General features: G+C 31.0%; 1 protein-coding gene across 1 annotated transcript; it reads right to left on the bottom strand.

Annotated features, from left to right (window-relative positions):
* Positions 1 to 14456: 14456 nt before the first annotated feature.
* On the bottom strand, positions 14457 to 17271 carry CCM_01191 (Aconitase-like core; the record flags this gene model as incomplete). Its single annotated transcript, XM_006666348.1, has 4 exons — positions 14457 to 14630; positions 14682 to 15993; positions 16296 to 17059; positions 17158 to 17271. The coding sequence occupies 4 exons, from the start codon at positions 17269 to 17271 to the stop codon at positions 14457 to 14459; spliced, it is 2364 nt and encodes a 787-aa protein (XP_006666411.1).
* Positions 17272 to 18133: the final 862 nt, after the last annotated feature.

Here is an 18133-nt window from a genome sequence, read left to right as displayed (position 1 = left end):
TTACTTTATTTAGCTAGATTAAGAAGAGGAGAATATTATAACCTAGTTTAAGAACTCTTATATTTCCTTAAGTATATACCTATAGTATTCTACTACTAATTAGTATTAATAGAATAGTATTACTAAGGTTAGGAATAGGATACTATAAGATAAGCTTTTTTTTATTATATATTAGTTAAAAATACTAATTAAATTCTAGCTAGTTATAATATAGGCCTATATTACTTTTTAATAGTATACCTTTATAATAAAGAATAATAAACTAATAACTCTTTATAAACTATAGTTTAAAGATAAACCTAACCTTAGTTATTTATAAATTATAGGTAGTTATAAGTAGTAAAAGACCTCTTATTATATTTTAAGAATAATTCTTAAAACTATCCTATATATCCTAATTAAATATAAAGGCTAAACTAACTATATTATCTTAAATACTAATAGACTTAATAGACTAGTAGTTATTAATAATATTATCTTTTAAGAATAGCCTAACTAGCTATTTAAAGATTTTAAATATAACCTTCTTTAGTAGAATAACCTTACCTTAGGCTATAAGAGTAAAACTATATACTACTCTTTAGGTTAATAGGTAATTAGTAAGAAATAAAAGTATATAGAAATTACTTTAATTACCTATAATTTACCTATTAATAGGAGCTCTATAGTAAAGTACTATAGTATACTTATTACCTTAACTATAAGGCCTAAGTAAATAATACCCTTTATATTCTCTATATTAGTAATACTAGGAATTACTAATAAAGATAATAATATTTATAACCTAGCTAATAATAATAACTTTATTAGTTATCTATATATACTAAGTAATAATAAATTTAAACTAATACTATTAAATATTTAATTAACTTTATATCTTATCTTTACTATTAGTATTAATAAGATACTATTTAACCTCTTTAAAATACCTTTATCCTTAGCTTTAAGTAGTATTATTAAGTAAGAAGAAAGACCTATAATATAGATTAAAATTCTAATTAGATTAGTCCTAGTATCTTAAAACTACTAATATATACTTTACTCTAATCTTAATAATATAATAAACCTTACTATATTTAATAACCTTATTTATAATAAAGAATCTATAATATATAAGTAAGCTATTTTTTACTTTAACTTATAAAAATAGAAAGGCTTAATAGTAAATAAGTATAACTCTTTAATAAAGAATTATATTATAATTATAGTTAATAAGCCTAAAAATAAGACTATTCTCCTAAGTAAATAAGTATATAAACTTAAAAGAGGTATTAATAATAAGGTTATTTACTAGAAATCTTAATATATAGTAAAAGGCTTTAATTAATATAAAGGATTTAATTACTATAAAATATTTATAAGTATACTAAAAATTTTAATACTATACTTACTATTAGTAATTATAGCTACTTTAAACCTTAAGGTTAAGTAAATAGATATTAAAATTACCTTCTTTTATAGTCTTATAAATACTAAAGTCTATATTAAAATACCTAAAGGATATTAAAAAGAATACTTTAGGAAAGTATAGAAGCTACTAAAGTCCCTATATAGGCTAAAGTAAGCCCTATAGATTTAATATATAACCTTTTATAAAATACTTTAAAGTCTTAGCTTTAAGCCTATATAGCTTAATTATTCCCTATTTATTTATAAAGATAGCCTAATTATTATAGTTTATATTAATAATCTTCTTATTATTAGTAAAAATAAGATTACTATTATAAAGATTAAAAAAGCCTTATTAAATACTTATAAGATAATAAATATAGGCCTTATTAGCTATTATCTTAGTATTAATATCTATTAGGATTAATATATAAAAACCTTTATACTTTCTTAGAGTAAATATACTAAAGCCTTTTTAAAAGAAGCTAGCCTTCTTAACTATAAACCTTATAACCTACTAATAAGTCTTACTATTAAAAGTATTAAATAATAGCTAACTATTAAGAATAGCTAGTATATTAAGACCTATAAAGACTTAATTTATCTTTCTAACTACTTTAGGCCTAATATCTACTTTACTATTAGCTATTACTATAGATTTATAGCTACCTTATTAATAGAATATATTATTAGCTTAAAATAGCTTTTATAATATATTAAAGGTACTATTAACTATAAACTTATTTTTATAAGACTTAATAAAAGACCTTAAGTCTATTATAATATTAATTATATTAGCTATTAATAAATATATAAATCTATTAATAGCTTTATTATTACCTTAAAGAATAATATTATATCTTAATACTTAAAGCTATAAAATATTATTATATACTTAACTACTAAAGTAGAGTATATTTCCTAGTATAATATAGCCTAGAAAGCTATCTAGATTTAATAGTTTTACTATATTATTATAAAAACCTTTAAAAAAAAGCCTACCTATACTAAGACTACTATCTAGGCTAATAACTCTAATACTATTACTTAAGCTTCTAATATCTAAGAATACCTTTATATAAAGTATATAAATATTTAATACTATTAGTTATATAATAAGAATATACTATATTAATTAAGCTTTAGTTAAATTCTAAGTATTAAGAATATTATTAATATTATAATTAAGTTACTATTAAAGCTAGCCTTTTATAAGTATAGGTACTACCTAGGACTATACTAAGTACCTTCTAAGTTATAATTTTCTAAAGGTTTATTCTAGAAGTATTATACTTTTAAAGCTTTTAGTCTTTAAGGTATTACCTATTAAAGCTATTCTATAAGTATTATAGTTAATTAGCTTTATACCTTTAGGGTATTACCCTTTATAAGTACTATAATAAGCTCTCTATTAGTACTATTAGTACTAGCCTTTAGGGTATTACCCTTTAAAGGCTAGCTAGCTCTTTATTAATACTTTTATTAGTATTAGCCTTTAAGGTATTACCCTTTAAAGGCTAGCTAGCTTTTTATTAATACCTTTATTAGTATTAGCCTTTAGGGTATTACCCTTTAAAGGCTAGTAAGCTCTTTATTTACTATTATCTTATTACTTTTAAGACTATTATAAGCTAATTAATATTAAGCCTTTAAGGTATTACCTTTTAAAGGTATTATAATAAGCCTTTTATAGTTATAAGTTATAAGACTTTATAGGTTTTATAGTTACTAAGACTCTTCCTATAGCTTACTATTATTTTATTACTTTTAAGACTATTATAAGCTAACTAGTATTAAGCCTTTAAGGTATTACCTTCTAAAGGTATTATAATAAGCCTTTTATAATTATAAATTATAAGGCTTTATAGGTCTTATAGTTATTAAAGCTCCTTTTATAGCTTACTATTATTTTATTACTTTTAAGACTATTATAGGCTAACTAATATTATACCTCTAAGGTATTACCCTTTAAAGGTATTATAGTAAGCCTTTTATAGCTATAAGTTATAAGGCTTTATAGGTCTTATAGTTACTAAGACTTCCTTATAACTATAATCTTATAAAAACCTAAGCCTTTATAAGTCTATTACTATTCTATTACTCTTAGGACTATTATAGTTAATTAGTATACTTAGTATTAGTATAGTACTAGTATAGTACTAGTATAATACTAGTATAGTATATTTAGTACTAGTATAGTACTAGTATAGTATACTTAGTATTAGTATAGTGCTTAGTATACCTTAGCTAGTAGTCCTTTATATATTCTATAGCCTTTAGGATAAGGCGCCTTTACTAAATATAGTTTATAGTATAACTTTTATTTTCTATAAAATTTATTTATATAGGTTTTTAAGTTAAATTACCTTATAAGTAAAAAGTAGAAAATATAGTAGTTATAAAACCCCTAATATAATAGTAAGGCCCCCTATATAACTATAAGCTACCTTATACCTAGTATAACTATAAGCTACCCTATACTTAGAAGAAAAAGGTAACTTATATATACTAATAGGTACTATTATACTTATTAGTAAGTAGGAGAATTAGGCTACTATTATAGTATATTATAGTAGTTATAGTAATTACTACTTTTCCTTATAGTTATTATTTTATTCCTTATAGTTATTATTTTATTCTATTAGTTATTTTTCCTAGTTAATATAGATTAAGTAAGAGTAATAATAGGTAGCTTAGAAGCTAGAAGAATAATCTCCTATTACCTAGTATATCTAGTACTTACCTATACTATATAACTAGATAGAAGTTATATAATATAATAACTTTACTTCTTACCCTATATATACCCTATTAGTTATAATATAATCTTAGTTAACCTTTTCTACCTATTCCCTATTTATCTATTAGGTAGGAGCTAGTTTAACTTTATTATAATTATAATCTTATTTACTATAATCTTCTTAAGAAGTTTATTTATAATATTAAGAAAGGTAATAGGTTATTATTCTTTAGCTATATAAAGGTTCTCTAGTTACTTATCTAGCTTTTATAAAACTATAATAATATTAGCCTTATATTAAGATAGAAAGTAACTAGCTTTAAGTAAGGTATTATAAAGTAAAGCTAAGACTTAATAAAGTAGTAATCTTAAGGCCTATAAAAACCTATAAAGAACCTTATCTAGCCCTAAGGTATTCTAGGTTATATACCCTTTAAGTATTATTATAACCTCCTCTTTAGTAATTAACTTAAAGATCTTAGTTATATCTTAGCTTACCCCTTATAGCTTTACTTTAAACTTAGGCTATTCTTAGTTAAGTAGTATAGTATTTAAAAAGAACTTCTAGTTAAGTATATTAACTTTCTCTTCTTATATAATAGCTATCTTACTATTTAGTCTAGTTAAGACTAGTATTATATTAAGAGTATATCTAGCTATATATTTTTTTACCTAGTAAAAGTATCTTTAAAGCCTAGATATATCCCCTAAGGAATCGAGGTACTCTTTTTAGCTTTATAGCTTAGCCTTATATAAGGTTCTTACCTAGGCTATTTTTACTTTAACTATATATCTTTAATTTACTAATACTCTTATATATTATACTATTTACTATACCCTCTTTATATTATTAATAGTATTTACTACCTTTTAATTCTATTATAGTAGTTATTATAATTAGGCTAAAGTTATAATAAGAATAGCTAATTAAACTATATTTTAAATAGTTATTACTAATTATCTATATTAATTATCTATATATTACTTTAATCTTAAGAGGGTTATAAAGTATTACCTTATTTAAAGGCTAAAACTAGGCTATTACTTTAATAATAGCTATATTTTTATTTATCCTCTTTTAATTTCTAATCTATAAAGGTTTTACTCTTTTATATATATCTAGTATTAATAGTTAAAGAATATAATTAAACCTAGTTAGGCTTTATAGTATAATATTATATTACCTTTTTAAGAAGAGAGAAGCTTAAAGTAGGTTAATTATATTTAAGTATTTATCCTTTTTATACTATATACCTATTTTAAAAGGTATAACTAGCTTAGCCTTAAGCCTATCTATATACTTTATTATAGGTTTAGTAATATTAGACTCTTATTTATAAAAGTCTTATATTAAATAGTAAATATTAAAATCTCTTACTATAATTCTTAGTATAGGCTTACTTACTTCTACTCTAAATAGGAGAGTAACTAGGTTTAATCTAGGTTTAATATAAATATTTATAATAACTAGTAGTAAAGAAAGGAATTAAATATAATAAGTATCTTTTAATAAAATAGTATTTTAAAGATCTTTTAGTAATCTTTTATATATATAAGTTATAATATAGCCTTCCCTTTAAAGCCTTTAGTATAATACTAAGGCTAAGGTAAGAAGGAGTTAGCCTAGTACTATTTCCTAAAAGGCTAGAATATCTAGACTATTAAAAAGGTATAAGGCTATCTAGATATTATTATTATTTTTATAAATATTCTATAAAAGGATCTTTATTCTATTATCTAGACTAAGCTAGTTTAAAAGTAGTTAATATTAAGACTAGTATTATTATTACTACTATTATAGGTTATCTAGTTAAGGTTTATAATAGTAAGGGGGGGGTAGTATACTATTACCTTTTATTAAAGGAAACTATATTATATTTAACTATAATATATTTAGTCTTTTTACTAGGCTTTACCTAGTTCTAAGGGGTCTTCCTTATAGCTATAAGTTATTAATAACTTACTTAAGTAGTAAAGAGGCCTTTAGGCTTTAGGGCCTATACTTAGTTAGCTAATAGGTTTTAAACTAGGTAGGCTAAAGGTAATAAGCTTCCTAAGCCTAGATCTAATACTCTTACTATATAGAATAATCCCTAAACTATACTAAGTACCTTTTTTTATAGTTAATATATAATTCCTTTAATATATTAATAATAGCTAAATATACCTTAATATTAATATAGGCTTAGCCTATATACTAACTATACCTATTTATCTTTATTATATAGAACTATATAATATATCTAAACCTATAGTATTTATAGTACTAAATAGCCTAGACTAATTCTATATAGGGTTTATACTTAAATACCTATAAATTAAAGTATATACTCTATTAGTATAGTTAGTTAGCTATAGTTATATTATAAATACTAATAACTAATAATACCTTTATACTAGATTTAACTTAGGGGTAATATACCTTAGCTATAACTATATTAGCCTTATTAAATACTACTAATATAATAGTAAGGTTAGTAGTATTATTTAGTATTTTAACTAAAGGTATACCTTTTACTACTATTAAGTATATATAGTAAGATAGCTATACTTCTAGCCTAAATATATTCTTAACCTAGTATATATTATTTATAAATATCTTTATATTTTAGTAAAATAAAAGTATTATATCTTTAGATAGAAGCTAGTAGGTAGCTATTATAGTATTCTTCTAAAGGGATTAGTTTATTATTATAACTACTTTTACTAGCTTTATAGCCTATACCTTAGCTTAGTAGTCTTTAGTATTAATAATTAGTTCTTTATTATACTAGGCTAAGACTAGCTTTACCTAGGTATTTCCCTAAGTTCCTCTTTATACTATATCTATATAAGTCCTTTTTAATATAAGGCTTAACTATATAATTATCTTCTTTATAATATTCTAAATTACTTTAATAGTTATAAATAGTCTTAACTTAAGGTTAGTATATATTTATAACTATTCTAAAAGGGCTTTTACTTAAAGCTTATTATCTTTATTTATTAAGAAAAGGAGCTTTTTTATAATAGTTAACTAGGTTTTAGGTTTCTTCTAGGTAGGTACTACCTTAGGTTTAGTTAGTTAAGTCTTATTAGTTTTAATATATTTAGATATATCTTTAGTAATCTTTTTACTATTACCTACCTTAACTATAATATAGCTTTTATTTAGTATTATTTCTAAGCTAGGCTTAATATTATTTTACTTCTTACCTACTTTTTATTAATTTTATTAATATTATAGGCTTACTATAAGTATATACTGATTCTAGGTATGCAATTATTGAACTTAATTAATAAATTATTATAGTTATAACTATTTAACTATTAATATTATATAATATAATATTAATATATATATTGGTTAGTTTATATATAGTTTGTTGGTTTAAAAAAGCTTAAAAGGTAGCTTATTAGCTTAAAAATAGCTTAAAAAACGGCTTATTGGCTTGAAAACGGCTCAAAAAACAGCTTATTAGCTTAAAAATAACTTAAAAAGTCGGTTAGTTTGTTAGTTATTTTATATATATATAACTAAGTAACGTTTTACTTAAGTTATATAGTAAATTTAGTATAATTAAAGTAGTATTATACCTATATTAATATTATAACTCTAGGCTTATAACCTATTAAGGTATATAAGATACTTAAGTAGAAGGAGTAGAAGGTTTATTAAATATAAGTTATAAATAAGAAAAGTAGATTAAATAAGTAAAAGAAGAAAGAAGAAGAATTATAATATTAATAGCTATAAAGATTATATATAAATTATATAAAGGGATTACTATACTTTATAACTAGAGACTATAGAGACCTTTCTTCTACTTCTAAATAACTACTAAATACTTTAATATAGGGCTAATATAGGTATTTTAAAGTATCTAAGAGAAGGTATTAAAGGTATTCTAAAGTATCTAAGAGTTATATAACTCCCTTATATCTTATATAATAATTATCTAAATTATATAAAAGTGGGTCTATTATAATAGGAAAAATTAGGGCATTTTTATAGTATATATAATTATATTATTATTCTTTATATTATTATATATAGAAGAATCTTTATATTATTTTTAATAAAGTTATTATAGTTAATATAAAATAACCTTTTATTTACTAATTAAATGCTCTTTATAAGTATAATTATTATTATAATAAAAATATTAAAAAAGTTAAGTTATAACTTTATTAACTAAAAGTAATAATAAAAATATAAGTTAGGAAAAGTAAAGTAAGAATTATTTATAGTACTTAATATTTAATAGGTTTATATAATAGAATTAGCCTAGGGGGCTTTAATAATAACTAGTACTACTACTATTAGTAGCCTTATAGCCTTAACCTACTTAACTATAAGGGGTTAAAAGAATTTATAATAATAATACTAGCTAGTTATTATCTAGTTATACCTATAAGGGTACCCCTTTTAGGGACTCTATACTAGCTACTTTCTAGAAGGGTACTAAGTATAGCCTATTCCTTAATATTTTAATACTAACTTATATATATTAAATAAGACTAACCTATTTTAAAATAAAAGAGTAATTATCTAAATAATCTATTTAGTAAGATATATTAATCTAGCTAGTAGCTCTTTATTATTATTATTATTATATTATATAAATTAGACTAGCTAGTCTATCTAATACCTCTATAGCTTATAAGATAGGGAAAAAACTAGAGTACCTAAAGGAAAAACCCTAGCTCTAGTATAGGTTTAGTATAATCCTAGAGCGATTCCTAGTAGGGAGTAGTATACTCCTTATCTTAGTAAAAGATAATAATAATAGGCGTAAATACGCGAAACTTGGTAGGTTAATAGACCTACCCCTCTAGTCTATTCCCTACTTAACCTATATACCCCTAAAGTCCTATCCTAGCCTAAGGTAGGCTTTATATATAGCTCTTTATTAATTATAAGGGATAAAGGTATAATTATATATACTATAAAATTGCCCTAATTTTTCCCTTTATAATGGACCCACTTTTACTTACTAAGGATTACTATTACGTAAGTTATAAGGGAGTTACATAATAGCTAGATACTTTGGAATACCTCTAATGCCTCCTCTTGGATGCTCTGAAATACCTATATTAGCCCTATATTGTGAAGGAGTTAGGCTCGAGCCCACTCCGGCTAGACTTGGCCTAAGGCTACCACAGGCGCGCCCCTAGCACGCCCCCTTTATATACCATAGTAAATAGATAGACTAGCTTCCCTCCTCTCTTACTCTGTAAGAGAGTTAATACTATTATAACGCCTATCTATAGATGCCCTAAGGCTAGTCCTTAACATATATTAAAGTATTTAGCAGTTATCAAGAAGCTAGAGAAAGGTCTCTAAAGTCTCTAGCTATAAAGTATAGTAATCCCTTTATATAATTTATATATAATCTTTATAGCTATTAATACTATAATTCTTCTCCCTACTTCTATTACCTAATTAATCTATTTTTCCTACTTATAACTTATATTTAATAGACCTTCTACTCCTTCTATATAAGTATCTTATAGACCTTAATATTAATTAATAAGTTTTATTTAGCTATATTAAAAATAGTTAACTATATATACTATTTTACTTTAATACTTAAGGTAGTTAAGTTTTAAGGTAAGTACTTAGTTATTTACTACTTAAGAAAATAAGGCTATTTTCTAAGATAGTATAAATAGTATTTTTAATTTAAATATATAACTTTTATAATATAATACTTTAATAATATAAAACTATATAAATTAGTATAATATAGGCTAGGATGTAGATAAAAACCTGGTATATAGTATTAAAAGGGGTCTTACCGGACCCCTATATACTCCGGAATAAAACCGCGAAGAATCCCGTAAAATATAGATAAGGTTTTCCCCTAGGTACTCTAGTTTTTCCTTACCTTATAATTAGTAAAGGTACTAGATAGGTTATTTAGCCTAATTAGTATATAAGAATTATTATTTTATTATTTTATTACTTAGATATATATATAAATAGTAAATTATTTAATATATTTAAATAGTTAATAAATAATAAAAGATATAAAAGAATATAAATTAAAGTAATAACTTAAGAACCTACTAACTAAGAATACTTAATATTATTAAATATTATTAGGAATTATTTATAATAGGCTAGCCCTAGAGGGGCTTTAGGGGTAACTAGCCCTATAGCTATTAGTAGCCTTATAGCTATAACCCTCTTAACTATAAGGCTAAAAGGATTTATAATAATAATACAGCCATGGTTTTCTGGTGTCCTGGTGTCCGGGAGCAGGGGTGTCACGGTGAGGCGTACGAGCCGTGTGTGTGTGGGGTCCCCTGCTGTATGGCGGGACGGCCCGAGTGTGGTGGTGGGGCCCCTGTGGGTAACGGGCGTCATCATAGACATGGCGGAGGCAGTGTTTTTATTTTAACAGGGTGTAAGACCCTATCTACAATATTAAAAAAGCTTGCCATGGTGTCCGCTACCTGGCAGCCTGATTTCTCTTTTAAAAGGGGGTAGTAGTGCCCCTTTTCTTATATGGTTATTAGGACACACTTTCCACATAATATATTACCATTAACGTGCTCCCTACTACCGCCCTTACTCCTACTACCGTTATTCTTAATACCCTCGATTAGGATACGCCTTACGTACACCTACCATCTACTTTACTAGTGGCTATTACTACCGTTATTACTAGCCGTCTATCTATCTATTATGCCTTATAGATACTATAGTAGATCCTACTGCCTATTTTACTATACTAGTGCTTTTAGACGTTTTACTTACTCTATTATATAGGTATAGTAAGTAAAGAAATATACGGTTTATTAGGTTAGGCCCTCCTTTAATATTTATACTAGCTACTAAGATATAGGCATAATTATACCTACTATAAAGGTCTATTAGGTAGATACTTATAGGGAGGATAGTAATTATATTATATTTCTATAAGTAGTAAAATTAGAATTTAATATCTATATATCTTAAAGCTATATAGTATATATTCTTTATCTTAAGGTAAAGGCACTTCTTTAGTATACCTTTACTATTTCTAGTAGCTTATATACTACTACCTTTATATTCTTTAGGCTAGTTAATAACTTATTTATTATAGCTAGTGCTTTTATAAAGGATTAGTATATATTTAATCTAAAGGATATATATTCCCTTTTTTACTAGTTAACTATAAAGGGCTAGGTTCTACTTAACTAGACCTATACCTTCTATATAGCTATATAGCTTTATTTTAAGAAGATCTCTACTTTTATATTTCTTATAAAGAAGGTTACCTATATAACGCTAAATAAAAGTACTCCCTAGAATAGTCTTTATTATTATAGTAATAAGCCTAAATAGTATTTTAACTATATCTTTCTTATAGTTTTCTATATACCTTTATTTTCTCTTAAATAGTAGCTTTATCCTTTTTAATTAGGTATAGATACCTTAAAAAATACTATATAGGAGGTAGAGATAGCTATTAAGATAAAGTTATTATTTAAGAGGAAAACCTCTTATTTTTAATATTATATAACTAGGCCTAGTATTAAGATTAAGTACCTAGGTACTACTACCTCTAAGGCGTCTATAAATATTCTACTAGAGAATATTCTAAAGGAGGATAAGGAGATAGTCCTAGCTAAGCACTATATATTACCTATACTTAAAGTTTAGAATATTATAGTATCTCTATTTTAGTAAGTAGACTCCTAGTTAGAAACTAATATTATTATCTATCTTATCTAGCTTTAACTAATCTAGCTCTAGCTAATCTATATTATCCTTCTATACCCCTTCTATATATAGTAAGACCTATAAGTCTATAAATATATAGTTACTCTCTATCTACTTATAGTTAATACCTATATAGCTATAAAGGTCCTTATTAGATAGATAAATATAAGGCTTACCCTAAGTAGTAAAGTTAGTCTTTTTTATATACTTATTTATTATAAAGAAGTTATTTTAGTACCTAAGTATTTACTTATAGTACTTTTATATATCCTTCTTTAAAAGAGGAATATTATTAATAATAATATAGTCTTTATTACTATTAAATAGTAATATATTCTAATAGCTACTTATATAGTAATAAGTACTAAGTTAATAGGCTTATATAGTCTTATAGAGCTATATCTTACTATAAATATAAAGAGACTTAGGATATACTAGGTATAGGGATATATAAAGGTTTTCTAATAGCTAGCTTTTAATCTCCTAGGGTAGGACCTAGGCTCTACCTATTAGAATAGGTAGTATATAGACTAGTATAGGTAGCTAGAATATATTATCTATATAGGCCTAGATATTCCTATAGTAGAGAATTAGATTATATAGTGCCTTACTACTAAGATATAAGAAGAAGCTAGACCTATCCTTAAAAGCTACTATATCCTTCTATATTATAGTTTTAGCCTCCTATTAGAGGGCCTTAAGCTCTTATATATTACTACTAATATACTTTATACTATACTTATTAAAGTACTACTATATAATAAGATAACTCTTTATTTTTTAAATATTAAGGTAATATTAACTAATATTAAAGAACTTAGTATTCTTAATATTATACTTCTATAGCTACTTACTAATTATATAGAAGTATAGCATCCTATCCTTATACTCCTTCTATACTATATAAAAGTACTTAAAGTTAAAAAATTTAACGCTATTAAGGAAGTCCTATATAGATAGGAAATACTTAGGGTATATAAGGAAAACCGACTTTACTATTAGCTAAAACTAATATCTTATAGACTCTATAGGTATTAATAGTATATTATTATTATTATTAAAGGTACCTAAGATTACTAGGCTTAGTACTTCTTTAAAGATATCCTTAAGCTTAAGTTACCTAGCTAGTAGTAACTAATAGTCTTATAACTAGTTATATAATAGTATTATATAAAGAGTTATTAATAGCTAGTCTAGCTATACAGATAAGATGTTATTAAACATTTATATAGGATCTATAGTAGTTATTATAAAAGAAGGTAAAGGGATATAATAGGATACTCTAATATTAGTATCTTAGCCGTCTTATATACATTAACCGTTGCTGCCGGTATAACTTAGGTGATCCCGCGAGAAATCAGGCTGCTAGGCAGCGGACACCATGGCAAGCTTTTTTAATATTACTAACTTATTATTATCTAGTTATACCTATAAGGGGCCCCCTAGGGGCTCTACACTAGCCACTCTAGAAGGACTAGGGTAGGCTCTATAGCCTAGCCCTTAATATACCCTCTCTCTCCCTAGCGCGCCTATAGATAGGCTATAAACCCCCTAGATAAGCTGCTGCCTATAAGCCTAGGCTAAAATATGCCTATATATAGCACTAATCTACCTTCTATTATAGTAGCTACCTACTATATAGTTTAAACCTATAACCCTAGGTTAGTATTATTATATATAATAGGCTAGTCCTAGAGGGGCTTTAGGGGTAACTAGCCCTATAGCTATTAGTAGCCTTATAGCCATAACCCTCTTAACTATAAGGCTAAAAGGATTTATAATAATAATACTAACTTATTATTATCTAGTTGCACCTATAAGGGGCCCCCTAGGGGCTCCACGCTGGCCACTCTAGAAGGACCAGGGCGGGCTCTGTAGCCTAGCCCTTAATATTATTATATAATAGTAAATAAGTATATAGAAAAGGCCAGTTTTTACCTAGGTAGCCTTAGGTCTATACCTAGTATAGTAAAGTACTAGTATAAGGGATCTACTACTATAGTTATTCTAATACTTATAAGTTTATTAAGGTACTAAAAAAACTATAAGGTTTAATTAAGGTAATTTAATAACTAAATATATTAGAAAAACTATAGAGTTAAATTAGTATAATTTAATAAATAAATCTAAATATATATTTTAGTATATTAGCGCTATTTTATAATTTTAAATATAATATAGAGGGCTAAAAATATATAGATAAACGCAGGCTGGTTATTATAGGCATCGCAGAAAACACCCCCCGCTCGCGTGGTAAGGTGCCTCTTATTCATGCAACAAGAGGCTCGCGGGATCAGTCGACTCTATAACTTGTCAACGCTGGTGTGCATGTGCGCGCCTCCAAAGATGACGGCACAACATAGCAGCAAGCGCGCCAATTGTTATTTAAACTTTTCGATGTGGTCAGCAAACATGGCACTTGCGGGACTGCGCAATTTTCAGGAATTTCTTGTTTTGGTACACATAAAATATGACACGTCCTTCCAGACACAGAAAAAAAAAACAAAGCGATAGAGCAACTTTCCAGGAAAGCGCCTCTCACAGTTCCTTCAACTCCTTCTCTTTGTTCACGGTGTAAAACAATTCATGCAAAATCAAGCGCCTAGGTATAGTCCCCTCCAGATGAAATTTTGATTACTTGCGAGCGGCCTTAGCCATGGTGTTGAGAGCGCTACCATTCTTGAACCACTCAATCTGGGCCTCATTGTAAGTGTGCTGCAGGGAAACCTCGTAAGACTTGCCATCCTTGGGGTGAACCACCATGGTAATGGGCTTGCCAACAGCGAGCTGAGTAGCGAGGATATCGACCTGTATTATACTGTTAGCAAAGTCGCAGGCTAAGGGTAAAAATCTTCTTACCTTGTCATCAGGCTTAATCTTGTCGTAGTCAGCGGGGTCGGCAAACGTAAGAGGAAGCATGCCCTGCTTCTTCAAATTGGTCTCGTGAATACGGGCAAAGCTGCGAGTAACGATGGCAAGACCGCCAAGGTGACGAGGCTCAAGGGCGGCATGCTCGCGAGAGCTGCCCTCGCCGTAGTTCCAATCACCAATGACAACCCACTTGATGCCCTTCTTCTTGTAGTCACGGGCAACAGCAGGCACGGCATCCCAATCACCAGTGGTGAAGTTTCTGACCTTGTTGGCCTCACCGTTGGCCTCGTTGATAGCGCCAATCAACATGTTGTTGGAGATGTTGTCAAGATGGCCACGGTACTTGAGCCAGGGACCAGCCATAGAGATGTGATCGGTGGTAGTCTTGCCATGGGCCTTGATGAGAATGGGAATGTCCTTGACATCCTTGCCGTCCCAAGCTTGGAAAGGCTGAAGCACTTGGAGACGGTCCGAGGTAGGAGCAACCTGAACAGTAACAGTAGATCGATCCTTAGGAGGCGCCTGATAGGTGTTGTTACCAGGGTCATAGCCGGCAGTAGGAAGGCCGTTACCGGTGGGAGGCTTCAACATGAACTCGTTGCCATCCTTGTCCTTGAGCTTGTCGGTCAAGGGGTTGAAGTGCAGGGAGCCGGCGATGGTAAGCGCAACTACCAGATCAGGTGAGGTGACAAAGGAGTGGGTAGCGGGGTTGCCATCGTTGCGGCCAGTGAAGTTACGGTTGTAGGACGAGAGGATTGAGTTGGCCTCACCTTTCTTCACGTCGGTGCGATCCCACTGACCAATGCAAGGACCACAAGCGTTGGCGAGAACAATACCGCCAAACTCTTCGAAAGTCTGAAGCTGGCCATCACGGGCAATGGTAGCACGGATTTGCTCAGACCCAGGAGTGACGGTAAAAGCAGCCTTGGCCTTGATGCCATGGTTGAGGGCATCGCGAGCAATAGAAGCAGCTCGAGACATGTCCTCGTAAGAGGAGTTGGTGCATGAACCGATGAGGCCGACCTTGAGCTCCTCAGGCCAGCCATTCTCCTTGACAGCCTGACTGAATTTGGAGATGGGCGTGCCCAGATCAGGAGTGAAGGGACCGTTGATGTGAGGCTCGAGTTCAGAGAGGTTGAGCTCAATGAGCTGGTCGTACTCTGTACCCTCATCCTCGCGGAGCTCCTTAGCGTAAGTGCGGGCGAAATCACCAATATCTTTGCGCTTGGTGGCGAGAAGGTAGTCGTACATGCGGTCGTTGAAAGGGAACACAGAGGTTGTCGCACCAATTTCAGCACCCCTAGATAATGGTCAGCTGCTGGTTCGGCGTGTTGTTATGAGACGCTACGTGGCAAGGGAGGCAGTAAGACGAAGGGACCCGGGGGAAATGACACGGGTAGCAGGGTAAGAAGAACGAGAAGGATAGGAACAGCAACAACGTCCAAGAAAGGCAAGCGTGGAGAGAAGATGAGCGGATATAGACAGACGTAGAGTGGGTCGGGCGGAAATGTGGGAGAGAGTGGGCAAGTCCGGGGAAAAGCCAACAATGTCGGGCGGAATCAAGGGATTGAACGATTGTGAGGCATTTCCAAAGAAGCTTACATATTTGCGATTGTAGCCATGCCTGTGCAGGAGATGTTGTTGACACCTGGACCATGGTACTCGACGATGGCACCAGTGCCACCCTTGACAGTCAGAATGTCGGCAACTTTGAGAATAATGTCCTTGGGGGAAGTCCAACCAGAGAGCTCGCCTGTCAGTTTAACACCAATGACATTGGGGGCCTTGAGCTCCCAGGGCAAGTTGGCCATGACGTCGACGGCGTCAGCACCGCCGACACCGATGCAAGCCATTCCAAGACCACCACCGTTGGGGGTGTGAGAGTCGGTACCAATGAGAAGACCGCCAGGGAAGGCATAGTTCTCCAGAATGATTTGGTGAATAATACCGGAACCGGGCTTCCAGAAACCAATGTTGTACTTCGCACAAGCACTCGCGAGAAAGTCGTAAACTTCCTTGTTGATGTCGATGGCGCGCGCCAGATCCTTGCTGCCGCCAACCTGAGCCTCAATCAAGTGATCACAGTGGACAGTGCTAGGATTGGCAACGGCGTCCATACCAGCAGACATGAACTGCAAAATAGCCATTTGAGCGGTGGCATCCTGGCAAGCAACGCGATCGGGGCGGAGCTTTAGGTAAGACTTGCCACGCTCAATCTCCTGGCCGTGGGGGTCGTCCAAATGAGAGTAGAGGATCTTCTCGGCATAGGCCAAGGGGCGGTTAAGACGGCTGCGAACAATGGCTAGGTTCTCGGACATCTTCTTGTAGTTGATAAAATTATTCTCCTCCCAGTTGTTCTGGCGGACCTATATGTTCAAGAGGTCGTTAGCATCATGTTGTAAGGACAAGACTGCAATACGTCGTAGCAACGGGTTTTGCAACAAATCTAATGCATGTCACATACCTTTCTATCCAGCGGAGAGTCGGAGACGGTGGCGAGGCGGCGGATGCCGGTGGCGGTGCCAGCAACGGCACGGCTCCGGGTAACATTGCCCAGAACCTGTCTAGAGGCAAGCATGCTGGGCCAATTGGTTGGGGGGGAGAGTGTTTAGATGTGTCACACGAGCGAGGCCTTTCACTCGAGGAGATGGTTCAATTGCAAGCTGGTGGGGGAGGGCAGCTATAAGAGAGAGGAAGGGAGAAGAAGGCGATGCAGAGGAGGTGTTTTACCGAGCTGGCCAGAAGACAACGCTCGACGGATCCACTGTCCGGTTGCACAGCTCCAGGCTCGTGTGTGGGGACTTGATGAGGCTTTTGGTGGAAACCAGCCAGTCACAGCGCATGCGAAAATAATACTCACGTTGCTTTCGTCATGGGCTGTGTGGACTGGCCGGGGTCATGGCTTTCCACAACGCCGAGTTTACGGCAAACTTGGCGGGACGCGAGAATAAGAGTACAACATTGCGTCTTGATATCACTCCTACATAGTTCCGTTTGGAGGCAATACATATATAGCACTCGCTTAGTATGTAACTGCATTGGCTCATGCTGTCGACCAGAGCATGGCTGTTCCTTTCGAAAGTCTGGGCATGCGTGGTCGGTAATCGAATTGCAGCACATGAAAATAGTTAGCCACCCGGATGTAACTAACGAACCAAGCCACATGCACTACGGTAGGTGCCTCAAGCACCGTCAAACACTGCCAGCACGGGAGGCAATAACTAATAAATCATAAACCCCTGCCAACCCACCGTAAAATGAAGAGACTGTGCACCCTGCAAACTTTTTTTCGGGTCTGGAGACCAACCTTGACCTCGGTTGGACCGGGCTTGTGTCGGTCACCGTTAGTAAAGCCTTGGTTCCGTGCCGCTGATCGGAATTGAACTCTCGGTCCCCGACGCACTTGAAGGACTTACGATAGGAGATAAACGCGCAGCGAC

This window comes from Cordyceps militaris (genome assembly GCF_000225605.1).
Source record: "Cordyceps militaris CM01 unplaced genomic scaffold CCM_S00001, whole genome shotgun sequence".
In the NCBI taxonomy this organism is placed as follows: domain Eukaryota; kingdom Fungi; phylum Ascomycota; class Sordariomycetes; order Hypocreales; family Cordycipitaceae; genus Cordyceps; species Cordyceps militaris.
Note: the sequence above shows the minus strand (reverse complement) of the source record. Positions and strands in the feature narration are given on the sequence as shown.